General features: G+C 44.9%; 1 protein-coding gene across 1 annotated transcript in view; it reads right to left on the bottom strand.

Annotated features, from left to right (window-relative positions):
* The window catches only part of LOC144672610 (transmembrane protein 106C-like), a 46,623-nt gene continuing 29,618 nt past the window's right edge, over positions 1–17,005 (bottom strand). Inside the window, exon 7 of the mRNA XM_078534429.1 lies at positions 1–2,801. Within this exon, the coding sequence (XP_078390555.1) occupies positions 2,684–2,801 (118 nt within the window). The 3' untranslated portion in view covers positions 1–2,683. The remainder of the gene's footprint in view (positions 2,802–17,005) is intronic.

Here is a 17,005-nt window from a genome sequence, read left to right as displayed (position 1 = left end):
TTTCCAGATGTTTACTTTAATAGCTCATTAAAAAGATTACATGATCAAGGCATGGCACTAGACTAGCAATCCAGCAATTGCACTATGGTACAGTAGCAATAAACATTTGAAAAGCCAGGAGCAGCTATTCACATCACCACTCAAAATTATAAGCCAGTACACTAGTCCTCTAATCAACATTTATTTGAAAAAGTGCTAGTTAACTGACAGCATTACATTTAAACAATGCACATCAGTTCAGAGTGCTAAGACATTCCAGCCTGGTCAGGCCCCCATTTCTTTTCCTCGAAAGAAAAATACAATGCAGCACAATACAGGACTGATAATAAAACATGGTCTTTCTGGAAGTAGAATCAAAAAACAGCCACTAAAACAGGAAACTGGTGATAGGATTGTCCAAAGCTCCCACAGAAGTTCCAGCATTCTTCCAATGGTGAGGCAGTGTGTCGGACCAAGGGTCACTTAAAGTTTGAGTGTCTCATTTACCAGTGCCAGAAAAAAAAAAGCCCTTGTTAATACTGCCAATCGTTCAAAGCACAACCCATACACATTTCAGGATAACATTCTACTAAAACATTTATTAACCATGCGTGTGAAGCCATGGGTACAGGTCATCAACTCATGCTTTAGACTTACAGTGGCAGAGGATCAGGAACACTTTACCAGCCTCCAACAGTTCGTGAAACGAAGCAAACTGCCAAGTTAGCTTTACATTTGTAGGAGTGCTAGAACAGATGGGTCAATTCAAAGTGCACTTGGAGCAGAACAAAATCAATCTTATACTGTTACAATGCTACAATACTGGCTTAAAGCAGTAGTGGGGGGGATTGACATACAGCAAAATAAAAGTTCAGTTGCAAACTGGTGAACCACAAGCAGTAGTGGGTGAAGAGTTACAGTTTAGGAAAGTCACCAAATTAGATTTTATGTTGCATTCTTTTCCCCTCTCCACTTCTGAAGTAAAAAGCAACCACCACATACCAGTATTTCATGTTTTCAACACTGGTGGATTGGAACCCCAAAAACAATGCTTCTGCTATATTGTGCACGACTAAGAAAGAACTAGCTACGGATTGGGAAGATTTGAATGCATAATACTCAGATGAAAGGTCATGGTCTAAAATGAATGAAACACTAATCAATACTTAAAAATAAAGGCACCACCCAGCTACATTAATACCTAGCAGTATTGAAACTTGGCAGCAAGTCAAGTAGAGGCTAAATTTCAAGTTTAATTGACTCACAGCAAGCTGCCAGTGGCTGTTTTTTGCTCCACTTTTATGAATCTGTGTCTTATCCTATACAACACCCAGTACAAAAACATCTTGGAATAAATTACACAAAATAAAATCCATTCTCTGTTAGAGATTTGTTTTCCTATTTGTTGAGTCAAGAATAAAAACATATACCTCTAGTCTTCCCTTTGCATGTCAAGTCTGCCCAACATTCATACAAGTCACCTTGAGGGTCAGCAAGCCAAACAATGAAGTTATTTAAATTTAAAACAAAAACAGCTTGTAATCAGTCGCCAATGGAGCTAGTTTGAAGTCCAGGTCTCATTTTTTTCTAATTTGAACAGCTTCAGCTGTCTTGGTTTACTTTCTGCATCCATACAAAAATGTGGGGCCATTTAAACATACAACATAGCTTTTGAAGAGCCAGTCAATAGCTATAGCAGGTGCAATAAGATCTATCCAAGGCTAGGGAGAAAACAGCCAAACCAGAAGGGGTCGAAATGATCAAGGTAACTTGCATTAGGCTATATGATCAAATTTAGTGTTTTATAGCTATGCAACAAGTGAATAGTTCATATTTTAAATAATTGCTATGGTAGAAATGCAAACAATACTATGCAACTTGGAAAAATACGTTGCATTAAGATATAAAAGCTCATCTCCCGTGATTGCGTTAACTTATGTACTACATCTGGTTCTGTTCTTTAAGTATTTGGCTTGCAATCCTCAGTTCCTTATGTACTCTAGTTAACAATTTGTAATTCAAATGTGAAAGCTTTAAAATATTTACTGGTGCAAATAAAACAGACCTATCATTCACATGCAATAGCTTGTGCACAAGCTCTTGCACATCCTTAACCCTCACTTGCAGTCAGTCAATAAGTCCATTATTATTTTGAATGGAGGTTGTCTTTTGCCTACATGTTAAGGCCAAGCACATTTAAAACCTTGTATATAGAAAAAAGGGGAAAGCACCAGAGGCAAGATCCAGACTCTAAATCTAGGAAGGAAAAGCAACCAAGTTGGGACTAATGCAAAGAGGAAAGTGAAACTCAGCTTTATATATATTCCAGGTCAGGTGCTGCTGGAGTATTTCAATTTGTATGCTTGGTTGTGCTGCATAACAGTCTCACCCAATAATGAGCTGAGAGAGAAGCTGGAGAGTGGACTGCATGATGACTCTCAAGGGAGGTAGGTTTTGAAAAAGTACATTTACTTCGGGAGGAATGAGGTGGAAAAAGTGGGTACTCAGGAGGTTGAAACACCATGTTCTTGATAAAAAAAACAAGTTAAAGGTGTCAGACATGGCCACCATGCATAAAGATAAGGGTGCAGAAAATTTATGAGCTGCAGTCATTGTCCACCAAAAGTGTGGACAAGTCCAGTGTTAATGAAAACAAAATTACAAGCTGCTTTGAACCATTATTCCCATCAAGACTACTGTGATTTCAGTGATTCAAAGGTGGTCTCCTGTATGCTGTAGAATTGGACCCACAATCTAGATAGCGGTATGCTTCCAGAGAATTCTGCGATGGATGTCCCAAGTAGGAGCTTTTCACTGTGGTCCTGAAAAAGATAAGAGGGAATTCAAAACTGCAGATAAGTCACAAGTTGACTTGGTCACACACTAAGGAGTGGAGTTACATTGATATTGGTAGGAGTGACCACACAGTCCTTGGAGATGGAAGTCCCATCTTCATACTGGGGGCATTCTCCATTCTGTTGTACGGCACCAGCATTGTGCTAAATAAAAGATAGATTCAGGAAAGATCTAGAAGCTCAAAACTGGGCATCCATGAAGCACTGTGGGCTCAGCAGAATTGTATTCAACCACAATCAGCAATCTCATAGCCTCTCATTCTACCATTACCATCAAGTCAGGGCACCAACCCTGCTTCAATGAAGAGTGTGGATGAGCATAAACAGAAAATGCTGGAAATACTAGATCAGACAGCATCTGTGGAAAGAGGAAGTTAGCATTTCAAATCAATTACTTTATCAGAACATGCTGGGAGCAGCACTGTACATGCCAAAAAAAGCTGCCAACCTTAAATGAAACTATTCAGGTGTACATGCTTGCTAATCAACAGATGTAGCACACTATAGACAAAGCTAAGCAATCTCTCAAACAACAGATCAGACCAAAGCTCTGCAGTCTTGTGAAAGGTGATACATAAATTTAAACCATCAACATGAGGTGGCAGCTCCACCAAGCCCCATATTCAAAAGACAGCAGAGTGGCATGGAAGTTGGGCTAAATGGCCTGTTTCTGTGTTGTATATCTTATTTTTGCCTAGTAAGGCTGAAGCATTCTCAACCACTTCAGCCAGAAGTGCCAAGTGGATGATCCATCTCAGCCTCCGCCACCTGCCGCCCGATATCCCAATCACACATGCCAGTCTTCAGCCAATTCAATCCACTCCACAAGCGTTAAGAAATGACTGGATAAAACAAAGACTCTACAGATACTGAAACAGTCCATGTCCATATTCAATAAGACCTGGACAATATCCAGGCTTGGGCTGATGAGTGGCAAGTAACACTCATGCCACAAGCGTCAGGCAATGGCCATCGCCAACAAGAAATAATCTAACCATCGCCCCTTGACATTCAATGGCATTACCATCACTGAATCTCCCACCAGCAACACCCTGGGGGGGCGGGGGGGGTTACCATTAACCAGGAACTGAACTGGACCAACCATATAAATCCTGTGGCTACAAGAGCAGGTCAGAGGCTAGGAATCCTGCAGCGAGTAACTCACCTCCTGACTCCTCAAAGCCTGTCCACCATCTACAAGGCACAAGTCAGGAGTGTGATGAAATACTCCCCACTTGCCTGGATGTGTGCAGCTCCAACAACACTCGAAGCCTGACATCACCCAGTACAACGCAGCCCTGCTTGATCAGCATCGCATCCACCACCTTAAACATTCACCGACTCTCTCCACCACCGACAGTGGTAGCAGCGAGTACCACGCACAAGATGCACTGCAGAAACTGACCAAAGTGCCTTTGACAGCACCTTTCAAACCTGTGACCACTACCATCTAGAAGTTAGAGGGCATGGGAACACCCACCACTTGCAAGCTCCCCTCCATATATATGGAAATATATCGCCGTTCCTTCACTGACTGGGTCCTGGAACTCTGGAACTCCCTCCCTAACAGCACTGTGGGTGTACCTACACCACATGGACTGCAGTGGTTCAAAAATGCAGCTCACCACCACCTTCTCAAGGGCAATTAGGGATGGCAATAAATGCTGGCCTAGCCAACGACATCCACATCCTGAGAAAGAATTAAATTTAAAACCAAAAAACAATGGGTCCCAACAGCTCCATAGTACTAAAGACTTGTACTGCAGAACTAGCCATGCCTCTTGGCAAGCTGTTCCAGTACAGCTACAACACTGGCATCTGCCTAGCAATGTGGGAAATTGCCCACGTTATATCCTGTCTACAAAAAGTGGGACAAATCCATTCTGGTCACTTACCACCCCAGTATACTCTTGATCAGCAGCAAGTGATGGAAGGTGTCAGACAGTGCTATCAAGCAGCACTTGCTCAGCAATAACCTGCTCACTGATGTCCAGTTTGGGTTCCACCAGGACCCTTGCACCACAACCCCAACCACCCCCCTGCCCCCCAAAAAAATCCTGGGGGTGACCTTCAAGACTTGAGCAGACCCAGCAACAAATACTGTGGCTACAAGAGCAGGTCAGAGGCTAGGATTCCTGCAGTGAGTAACTCATCTCCTGACTCCCCATAGCCTGTCCACCATCTACAAAGGCATAAGACGGGAGTGTGATGGAATACTTGCCACTTGCCTGCACAAATGCAGCTCCAACACTTGTTGGCAACCCATCCACCCAATGCACAGTGGCAACAGTGTATACCATCTGCAAGATGAACTGTAACACCTCAGCCAAGCTTCCTTAACAGCAGCTCCCACGCCTACTATCTTTACCACTTAGAACAAGGGCAGCAGGCCCAAGGGAACACCACCACTTCAAACTCACTACACCGACATGGGAAGAGATCGGCTGTTCCAACATCAGTGCTGCGTCAAGTCTGGAAATCCCCAGCCAATAGCATTGTGGGACTACCTCCTACATGCAGACTGAAGGGTTTTCAAGACTCACCATCCCCTCAAGGGCAATAAATTTGAGTGTAACACCCACATCCCTCTAATCAAAAAACAGATTAATTTACATAAGCATTTTATGGTGAGCCTAGTAAAATGTGTGCACATTAGGCATTCTCTTAACAGCTGGGGAAATTAAATGCAGTCATTTTAATATAAACCTTACAATTCATAATTCAAGACTTAAAAGAAACCAGGTATGGAAAGTGCTCACTGTGCACAAAAACATTTACTCAATCATTTGGCAGTACAGAACTTGAGCATTGCAGAAAAAGATTTTGTCGAAACTTTGCGCCTTGCATTCGTGAAAACAATCCGCAAGAAAATGCCAATATCAGGGGAAACAACATATTTATACTGTATGGAGAAGAGAGTGCCAAGTGGTTGGTAAGTGGGCTCTGATTGGTAGAAGTGTTGCCATGGAGAATGCATCAGTTGATGGTGACTGGCAGTTAACTGCCGAACCTTATTTGAAATTTAAACCAGGCAACTAGACTCCGATTGGTCAAGACATTACCCTGGGAAATGAACCAGTGAGTGGCTGTCACTTATTTTGTTTAGCTGAAACAGGCAGTGTGTACATGTTCTTTGTCTGCAAAGAACAGGGCCCTGTGTATTAATGTATGCAGTTTCCAGTACACGCAAATGCACCACACTGCGAGCCCAACTGACAATCTTAAATTGGTTGTCAGTGTAATTCTCAGCACACAGGCTTATTTAGCAAATGTTGTCCAATCGCAGAATCACATCTAATGTTGGACACTGTGTTTTGAATTTTGCATGTATGGGCTAGTCGAGTATGGTACCTTGTCCCTTCTATATGCAATAGGCATGTTTGATACGATCCATCAGTCTTTGGGATGTACAGCCTACATACCTAGCATCACACCGGCACTGAAACTCATATACCACATTATTCCTCATTTGTGAGATAGGCAGAAAGTCTTTTTGGATTGACAGCAGCATCCTGTTAGTGGTGAATACCACTTGTGTTGCTACTGCATAGTAGCAGTGTGAAATAGTTAGCTTCATCTGTTGTTCAAATTTGAGATACCCTGCCCTTCCAGGGTGATCTGAGGTAGACTGGGCATTTTTCAGTGCCTAAAGTGACGGCATGAGCTTGCGCGATATACAGCATGAAATGATCTGATCAGGGTAGCCATTATCCCGGAAGATGCCTTTGATGCCCCTATTTCAGCATCAAGCTTGCATGGTGAGCAAATGGCTCAGGCCCTATTTACGAGGTTGCTGATAAGGCCAATCTTATAGCGTGTGAAACTGCAAGAATCCCAACACGTATATTAACCAGTGAAGACAGGCTTGTGGAGAGAAACCCTAGCATTTCTCACCCAGTACGTCAAGGGAGGGAGGAGAGCTCATTTGACTGCTCCATTTCAAAAGGTGAATTTGCGCGCAGGATGGAGCCCATTAAGACGTGCAAGGAAATTGTTAAATGCAGCTGCAGATTTAAATATAGCAAACATATCATTCATATATTGGAAATATGCGAGGGGTAGGAGGTTAGGTGTCATTTCATTGAAGACATGTTTCTCAGAGCCCAACAAAGAGGGGATACCATGGCAACACCATCTATTTGGGCATACATGGTGTCATTAAAGCTGAAAACTGTGCGAGTAGCCGAGTTCATAAGTTCAAATGATAGTGCTGCAGCACAAATATCTATGGCTTCCTTAAATGGAACATTGGTGAATAGGCTGAGCACATGGACACAGCATTGCTATTGATATGCAAGCAGTTTGGCAATGCAATTAACACCACCACTAAACATGTAACAAATCTCTCAGACCATGCACTCTCAAAAGCGAGGAGTTTGTTCTTGCACATAGTTTCAATTTTGGTGTGCCTTCATCCTAAATCAAACGGGAAGAGGTATTTGTCGAGTTCAAACTCCTCTACGCAACAATCCCACCACAAACCAGCATCCACTGAAGAAGCCGAATCCTTGAAAGCGTGCCCTGCATACTGTGGGATTCTGAACAACCAGATTTTCACATGCAATGCAGGTGTCTTACAGCGTTGAGGCCTTAAGATCAACCTGGACATGCACATCAGTAACCCTGACAAAAAGGACGGAACCATAGAAAAAGGTCATGGCACAGAAAGGAGCCAGTCAGCCCATCATGTCTGCACCAGCCAAAAAAAAACTAGCTGCTCATTTAATCCCACTTTTCAGCACTCCAGGTGCAGAGAGGAACCTTTTAAATGAGTTGAGGGTTTCAGCCTCAACCACCAATTTAGGCAGTGAATCCCAGGCACCCACCACCCTCATGGAATAAAAAAGTAGGCAAGAAATTGGCTGAGTGATGGGAAAGTGATAACTGGTTGTTCTTCCAGACTGGAGGAAGGTTTGTAGTGGGGCTCCTCAGGGGTCAGCATTGGGACCCTTGCTCTTCCTGATATATATTAATGACCTAGATTGTGGTGTGCAGATGGTAAGAGATTTCAAAATTTGCAGATGAAATGAAGATTGGAAATGTTGTCAACTGTGATGGGGATAGTCTTGAACTTCAAAAGAACATAGATATGTTGGTAGATTGGGCAGACAAGTGATAGATGGAAAAGGACAATGCAGGTATAGACATCAGGGTGGAGGACTGTAAAATATTAGGAGGAAATTAACAGAGAGGAGAGGTACTAGTGGGTTTAGCAGCCTTAAAAGTGGATAAATCCACGGATCCAGATGAGATGTAACCCAGGCTGTTCAGGGAGGCAAGCAAGGAGATATTAGGGGCCCTGGCAGTAATTATCAAATCTTCTCTGGCTACAGGCGAGGTGCCAGAGGACTGCTGGACTGCTAACATTGTCCCATTATTAAAAAAGGGAGGAAGGGATAGACCAGGAAATTACAGGCCAGTCAGTCTAACCTCGGTGGTGGGGAAGTTACTAGAAAGAATTGAGGGACAGAATATATCTGCACTTGGAAAGACATGGATTAATCAGGGATAGTCAGCATGGATTTGTTAAGGGAAGGTCATGTTTGACAAATTTGATCGAATTTTTTTGAGGTGGTAACCAGGGGTGTTGATGAGGGTAATGCATTTGATGTGGTCTACATGGACTTTAGCAAGGCTTTTGATAAGGTCCCTCATGGCAGACTGGTTAACAAATCAAGAGCCCATGGGATCCAAGGCAAAGCGACACTTTGTATCCAAAATTGGCTGAGAGGCAGGAAGCAGAGGGTAAAAACAAAAAGCTACTGCGGATGCTGGAAATCCAAAACAAAAACAGAATTACCTGGAAAAACTCAGCGGGTCTGGCAGCATCGGTGGAGAAGAAAAGAGTTGACGTTTCAGGTCCACATGACCCTTCAACAGAACTGAAGTATAGCTAGGAGAGGGGTGAAATATAAGCTGGTTTAAGGTGGGGGGCGGGGGGAGAGAGAAGTTGGGGGGGCGGTGGTTGTGGGGACAAGCAAGCAGTGATAGGAGCAGATAACCAAAAGATGTCACAGACAAAAGGATCAAAGAGGTGTTAAAGGTGGTGATATTATCTAAGAAAAGTGCTAATTAAGAATGGATGGCAGGATACTCAAGGTACAGCTCTAGTGGGGGTGGGGTGGAAAGACTAACAAGGTATTAGTTGTAGATTTAAAAATAATGGAAATAGGTGGGAAAAGAAGAATCTATATAAATTATTGAAAAAAAAAGAAAAAAGGGAGGGGGAAGAAACGGGGTGGGATGGGGGGAGGGGGAGTTTAAGATCTAAAGTTGTTGAATTCAATATTCAGCCCGGAAGGCTGTAAAGTGCCTAGTCGGAAGATGAGGTGCTGTTCCTCCAGTTTGCGTTGGGCTTCACTAGAACAATGCAGCAAGCCAAGGACAGACATGTGGGCAAGAGAGCAGGGTGGAGTGTTAAAATGGCAAGCGACAGGGAGGTTTGGGTCTTTCTTACGGACAGACCGCAGGTGTTCTGCAAAGCAGTCACCCAGTTTGCGTTTGGTCTCTCCAATGTAGAGGAGACCGCATTGGGAGCAACGAATGCAGTAGACTAAGTTAGGGGAAATGCAAGTGAAATGCTGCTTCACTTGAAAGGAGTGTTTGGGCCCTTGGACGGTGAGGAGAGAGGAAGTGAAGGGGCAGGTGTTGCATCTTCTGCGTGGGCATGGGGAGGTGCCATAGGTGGTGGTTGAGGAGGAGGTGATGGAGGAGTGGACCAGGGTTTCCCGGAGGGAACGATCCCTACGGAATGCCGCCGGGGGGGGGTGAAGGGAAGATGTGTTTGGTGGTGGTATCATGCTGGAGTTGGCGGAAATGGCGGAGGATGATCCTTTGAATGCGAAGGCTGGTGGGGTGATAAGTGAGGACAAGGGGGACCCTATCATGTTTCTGGGAGGGAGGAGAAGGCGTGAGGGCGGATGCACGGGATATGGGCCGGACACGGTTGAGGGCCCTGTCAACGACCGTGGGTGGAAAACCTCGGTTAAGGAAGAAGGAGGACATGTCAGAGGAGCTGTTTTTGAAGGTGGCGTCATCAGAACAGATGCGACGGAGGCGAAGGAACTGAGAGAATGGGATGGAGTCCTTACAGGAAGCGGGGTGTGAGGAGCTGTAGTCGAGGTAGCTGTGGGAGTCGGTAGGCTTGTAATGGATATTGGTGGACAGTCTATCATCAGAAATTGAGACAGAGAGGTCAAGGAAGGGAAGGGAAGTGTCAGGGATGGGCCATGTGAAAATGACGGAGGGGTGGAGATTGGAAACAAAATTAATAAATTTTTCCAGGTCCAGACGAGAGCATGAAGCAGCACCGAAGTAATCATCGATGTACCGGAGAAAGAGTTGTGGGACATCGATGATTACTTCGGTGCTGCCTCATGCTCTCGTCTGGACCTGGAAAAATTTATTAATTTTGTTTCCAATCTCCACCCCTCCGTCATTTTCACATGGCCCATCCCTGACACTTCCCTTCCCTTCCTTGACCTCTCTGTCTCAATTTCTGATGATAGACTGTCCACCAATATCCATTACAAGCCTACCGACTCCCACAGCTACCTCGACTACAGCTCCTCACACCCCGCTTCCTGTAAGGACTCCATCCCATTCTCTCAGTTCCTTCGCCTCCGTCGCATCTGTTCTGATGACGCCACCTTCAAAAACAGCTCCTCTGACATGTCCTCCTTCTTCCTTAACCGAGGTTTTCCACCCACGGTCGTTGACAGGGCCCTCAACCGTGTCCGGCCCATATCCCGTGCATCCGCCCTCACGCCTTCTCCTCCCTCCCAGAAACATGATAGGGTCCCCCTTGTCCTCACTTATCACCCCACCAGCCTCCGCATTCAAAGGATCATCCTCCGCCATTTCCGCCAACTCCAGCATGATGCCACCACCAAACACATCTTCCCTTCACCCCCCCCCGGCGGCATTCCGTAGGGATCGTTCCCTCCGGGAAACCCTGGTCCACTCCTCCATCACCCCCTACTCCTCAACCACCACCTATGGCACCTCCCCATGCCCACGCAGAAGATGCAACACCTGCCCCTTCACTTCCTCTCTCCTCACCGTCCAAGGGCCCAAACACTCCTTTCAAGTGAAGCAGCATTTCACTTGCATTTCCCCTAACTTAGTCTACTGCATTCGTTGCTCCCAATGCGGTCTCCTCTACATTGGAGAGACCAAACGCAAACTGGGTGACCGCTTTGCAGAACACCTGCGGTCTGTCCGTAAGAAAGTCCCAAACCTCCCTGTCGCTTGCCATTTTAACACTCCACCCTGCTCTCTTGCCCACATGTCTGTCCTTGGCTTGCTGCATTGTTCTAGTGAAGCCCAACGCAAACTGGAGGAACAGCACCTCATCTTCCGACTAGGCACTTTACAGCCTTCCGGGCTGAATATTGAATTCAACAACTTTAGATCTTAAACTCCCCCTCCCCCCATCCCACCCCGTTTCTTCCCCCTCCCTTTTTTCTTTTTTTTTCAATAATTTATATAGATTCTTCTTTTCCCACCTATTTCCATTATTTTTAAATCTACAACTAATACCTTGTTAGTCTTTCCACCCCACCCCCACTAGAGCTGTACCTTGAGTATCCTGCCATCCATTCTTAATTAGCACTTTTCTTAGATAATATCACCACCTTTAACACCTCTTTGATCCTTTTGTCTGTGACATCTTTTGGTTATCTGCTCCTATCACTGCTTGCTTGTCCCCACAACCACCGCCCCCCCAACTTCTCTCTCCCCCCGCCCCCCACCTTAAACCAGCTTATATTTCACCCCTCTCCTAGCTATACTTCAGTTCTGTTGAAGGGTCATGTGGACCTGAAACGTCAACTCTTTTCTTCTCCACCGATGCTGCCAGACCTGCTGAGTTTTTCCAGGTAATTCTATTTTTGTTTAGGAAGCAGAGCGTGATGGTAGAGAGATGTTTCTGTTACTGGAAGTCTGTTTCCAGTGGGGTTCCGCAGGGCTCGGTGCTGGGGCCCTTGCTGTTTGTGCTGTACATAAACATAGGGGGTATGATCAAGAATTTTGCAGATGACATGAAAATTGGTAGGGTGGTAAATAGTGAGGAGGATACCCATAAACTGCAGGAGGATATCAATGGACTGGTCAGGCGGGCAGAGCAGTGGCAAATGGAATTCAACCTGGAAAAGAGAGAGGTAATGCACTTGGGGGAGGGCTAACAAGGCAAGGGAATACACTATGAATGGTAGGAGCCTGGAAAGTACTGAAGATCAGAGGGACCTTGGTGTGCATATCCACAGATCCCTGAAGGCAGCAGGGCAGGTAGATAAGGTGGTTAAGAAGGCATATGGGATACTTGTATTCTATGCCTTGGCTAATAAAGGCAAGAGCAGGGAGGTTATGATGGAACTGTACAAGATGCTGGTTAGGTCACAACTGGAGTTCTATTCTGGTGCAGTTCTGGTCACCACATTATGGTGAGGATGTGATTGCACTGGAGAGGGTGCAGAGGAGATTTACCAGGATGCTGCCTGGGCTGGAGGGTTTGAGCTATGAGGAAAAATTGGATAGGCTGGGGTTGTTTTCCTTGGAGCAGCAAAGGTTGAGAGGGGACCTGATAGGAAGTCTATAAGATTATGAGGGGCATAGATAGGGTGGATAGGAAGGCACTTTTTCCATCAGTAGAGGGGTCAATAACCAGGGGGCATAGATTTAAGGTAAGGAGGTAGAAGGATAAGAGGGGAGCTGAGGAGAAATCTTTTCATTCAGAGGGTGGTGGGAGTCTGGAACTCACTGCCTGAAAGGGTGGTCAAGTCTGAAACTCTCATAACAATTTAGCATTTAGGTATTCACTTGTGTTGACATAGCCTCCAGGGCTATGGGCCAAGTGCTGGAAAATGGGATTAGTGTAGTCAGATCTTTGTTGACTGTCACAGACACGATGGGCCGAATGGCCTCCTTCTGTCCAACATTCTATTAGCTTGCCCAATTACTTGCTGTACCTGCATACGAGCCTTGTGATTCATGCACTAGGACATCTAGATCTCTGAATCTCAGAGCTCTGCAATCTCTCACCATTTAGATAATATGCTGCTTCTTTATTCTTCCTGCCAAAATGGACAATTTCACATTTGCCCACATTATACTCCATTTGCCAGGTCTTTGCACACTCACTTTAACCTATCTATATACTTTGTAGCCTTCTTACATCTTCACAATTTACTTTCCTACCTACCTCCAGCAAAATTTACCAACCGTACCCTCTGTCCCTTCATCCACGTCATAAATATAAATTGTAAACAGTTGAGGCCCCAGCACTGACCCCTGTGACACAGCACTTTTCTTCTATTCATTCATGGGACATGGGCATCACTGACTGGGCCAGCATTTATTGCCCATCCCTAATTGCCCTGGAGAAGGTGGTGGTGAGCTGCCTTCTTGAACCAATGCAGATCATGTGTTGTAGGTACACCCACAGTGGTGTTAGGGAGGGAGTTCCAGGATTTTGACCCAGCAACAGTGAAGGAACAGTGATATATTTCCAAGTCAGGATGGTGAGGCTTGGAGGGGAACTTCCAGGTGGTGGTGTTCTCATCTATCTGCTGCCCTTGTCCTTCTAGATGGTAGCAGTCATGGGTTTGGAAGGTGCTGTCTAAGCAGCCTTGGTGAATTCCTGCAGTGCATCTTGTAGATGGTACACACTGCTGCTACTGTGCATCAGTGGTGGAGGGAGTGAATGTTAGTGGATGTGGTGCCAATCAAGCAGGGCTGCTTTGTCCCGGATGGTGTCAAGCTGAGCGTTGTTGGAGCTGCACTTACCCAGGCAAGTGGAGAGTATTCCATCACACTGGCTTGTGCCTTGTAGATGGTGGACAGGCTTTGGAGAGTCAGGTGGTGAGTTACTCGCTGCAGGATTCCAAGCCTCTGATCTGCTCTTGTAGCCACAGTATTTATATGGCTAGTCCAGTTCAGTTTCCAGTCAATGGTAAGCCCCAGGATGTTTACAGTGGGGAATTCAGCAATGGTAATGCCATTGAAATGTCAAGGGGTGATGGTTAGATTCTCTCTTGTTGGAGATGGTCATTGCCTGGCACTTGTGGGGCATGAATGTCACTTGCCACTCATCAGCGCAAGCCTGGATATTGTCCAGGTCTTGCTTCATTTGGACATGGGCTGCTTCAGTATTGGAGGACCGCACAATGTTCAGCACCATTTGCTAATAAATCAGCGAACATCCATGCTTCTGAACTTATGATGGAAGGAAGGTCATTAATGAAACAGCTGAAGATAGTTGGGTCTAGGACACTACTTGTTACATCCCAACAACCAGAAAGAGGCCAGTTCATGGCTACCCTCTTTCCTGTTAGCTCACCAATCTTCTATCCATGCCAATACGTTACCCCCTGCACCATGAAAATTTTATTTCCCACAGTAAACTTTGATGTGGCACCTTACCAAAAGGCCTTCTGGAAATCCAAGTACAGTACATCCACCAGGTCCCCTTTAACCACAGCACGTGACTCCTTCAAAGAACTCCAAACCTGATGGACAATTGCAGAGGCTGACACTCCTGGCCCCTGGATCTCCTTACCTGCCTCACTCACAGTTGCAGCCTCCTTTCCCTGGCCACCTTCCAAATCAGAAGACCCTATCTTAAGGGGTGCGACTGCCTCCTGGCACAACACATCCAGGTAACTCTCCCCACTCCCTGACATGAGTGTCTGCAGCTCAGCCTCCAGCTCAATGATTTGAGCCGAAGCTCCTCAAAAGGGCAAACACTTACTGCAGATGTGTTTGGCCTGGATCACACTGGCATCTGGGAGCTCCCACATGTCCTGCAATCTTTATGTGCTTTAATTACTTAGTATTCAATTATTTTATGTATTTATAAATTTTACCAATTTCTTATACTATTTTGAACCTTAAGAATAGGACACTCACCAGATACTTACCAAACAGCTAGCTACTTCCTTTGTAGTAAAGAACCAATTCCTGCAGGATCAAAAATAATTACAAAAAAACTAAAGCATGGGTAGCTCCCTCCACTCCTCACTAAACTCTCACTTTGTTGATGTCACAATGTTTGAATTTATATGTTCTGAAGCAAAGGGACTGAGCCCAGGTACAGGATAAGCCTGTTTCCTGAATAACTATTTCAGCTTCTACCCATTGGCAGCAGCTCTCTCCCTGTTTAGGCCCTTGGATGGGACTTAGAACTTAAACAGCACTTGCAGTTAATGTTAAATCTATACAATTAGTTTTTTAGAAAGCAATTTAAGATTTCCTCAACTCACCAATACACTTTCTGTTGAGGTAGTCTCAGAGGGCACAGGTTCAGAAATAATTAACAAAAGGAGTAAATGTGATGGGAGGACAATTTTTTTTCACCCAGAGGGTTGTTGGAGTCTGGAACCAACTCTGAGGAGGGTGGTGGAGCCAGGTTCAATCGAGGTATTCAAAAAGGGAATTGAATTGCTATCTGAAAAGAACATGCAAGATTACAGGAATAAGGCAGGGGAGTGGGACTAGGTAGAATGCTCTTTCAGAGAGCCAGTGCAGGTTCAATGGGCTGAATGGCCTCCTTCTGCACTGTAAAGATTCTGCGAATCTGTGAACCTGGGCAATTGGAGAAAATGCATCAAGGTGAATTATATTTACACCCAAGAGCAGTTTTAGGTAGGAGGATTCCGTGGCTTAATTTAGCAGGTTTTATTGGCTATGCTGCACACCTCAAACTTTGCTTCTGAACACTTACAAATTTTGCCATTAACTTGGACTTCTCAACAGGCCACCAACAAGATCTGGCACTGGGTGAAACTAAAAGAGTTGCTATTTTCTTTATTCTTTGTGGGATGGGGAAAATCACTGGCTAGGCTAGTATTCATTGCCCTCGAGAAAGTGGTGGTGGTGGTGAGCAGCTCTGAACTGCTGCAGTCCATGTGGTGCAAGTACACAATAGTGCTGTTAGGAAGGGAGTTCCAGGATTTTGAGTGTAATTTGGAAGGTGCTGTCCAAAGAGGCTTGGTGAATTGATATCCCACTAAAGCAACATCAATGGTCATCTACTTGGCCCCTAGACACTTTGTATAGAATATGATGTGGGAGAGTGAAGTTTAAATCAAAGTAAAAGAGGGATGGCATAAAACAGATCAAGTACCTGGTTTATAGCTATGGAACAAGGGCATTTGGCAGTACTCCTGTCACAAGTGCTAGAATGCCTTTGACAGATCAGTATAGATAGAGCTTGTTGATTTATTTGTACTTTGGCATTCAACCATTTTGTAAAGAGATTGAAGTGAAATGCTGAGTGGCACACTGGGACATCAACTTCATATATAACCCCCAAAAGCAAGGAGAAGCCTATGGGGAACACTTGTTACTCAAAGTACTCCCTCATCTTTTGTGAAAAGATATATTCAAAGAAAGACTGCCTGGATGAGTGCAGTTCCAAAAACATTTAGAAGCTCAATACCATCCAGGACAAAACAGCCCGCTTGATCAGCACCCCATCACCACCTTAAATACTCACTCTCTCCACCACCAACCCACAGTGGCGTATGTACAAAATGGACTGCAGCCATCAAGGCTCCTTCAACAGCACCTTCCAAACCTGTGACCTCTACCACCTAGGACAAAAGGCAGGACAAATGGGAACACCATCACCTGCAAGACCCTCTCCAAGCCACACACCATCCTGACTTGGAAATATAATCACTGTTCCTTCACTTGTCATTGGGTCAAAACCCTGGAACTCCCTAACAGCACTGTGGGTGTATCTGCAGCAGCTCATTATTACCTTGTCGAGGATAATTATGGATGGGCAACAAATGCCAGGAAGAGAAATTTCCAGTTAGTATACACAAATCAGCTCAGTTGCCACATTAATTTTATTAATTAGTGCACTGAAATTATTTGGCATGGAGAGGGTCTCTGAAGCAAGTGCTAACCAGACTGGTAGCTATTTGCTGTCCAAATCAAAAATACTGCTGGTTAAACCGCTCCGTGCTCAGGCAGCATTGGACTTCACCTGAAGTAAGTTACATATTAAGTCAGAAACTATACACATCACACTAGCCAACAAAAAAGTGTAAATGAAGCACTTTTGTACTCTGTCTCATACATTGCTAGAAACACTGCATTTTAGAATTACTATTACCAGGTAATCTGGAAACTTAATAGAACTCACTTGCAGACATGAAATCTGA

The sequence above is a fragment of the Cetorhinus maximus genome, chromosome X, assembly GCF_964194155.1.
Source record: "Cetorhinus maximus chromosome X, sCetMax3.hap1.1, whole genome shotgun sequence".
NCBI classification, from domain to species: Eukaryota; Metazoa; Chordata; class Chondrichthyes; order Lamniformes; family Cetorhinidae; genus Cetorhinus; species Cetorhinus maximus.
This window is presented reverse-complemented; position numbering and strand designations above follow the sequence as displayed.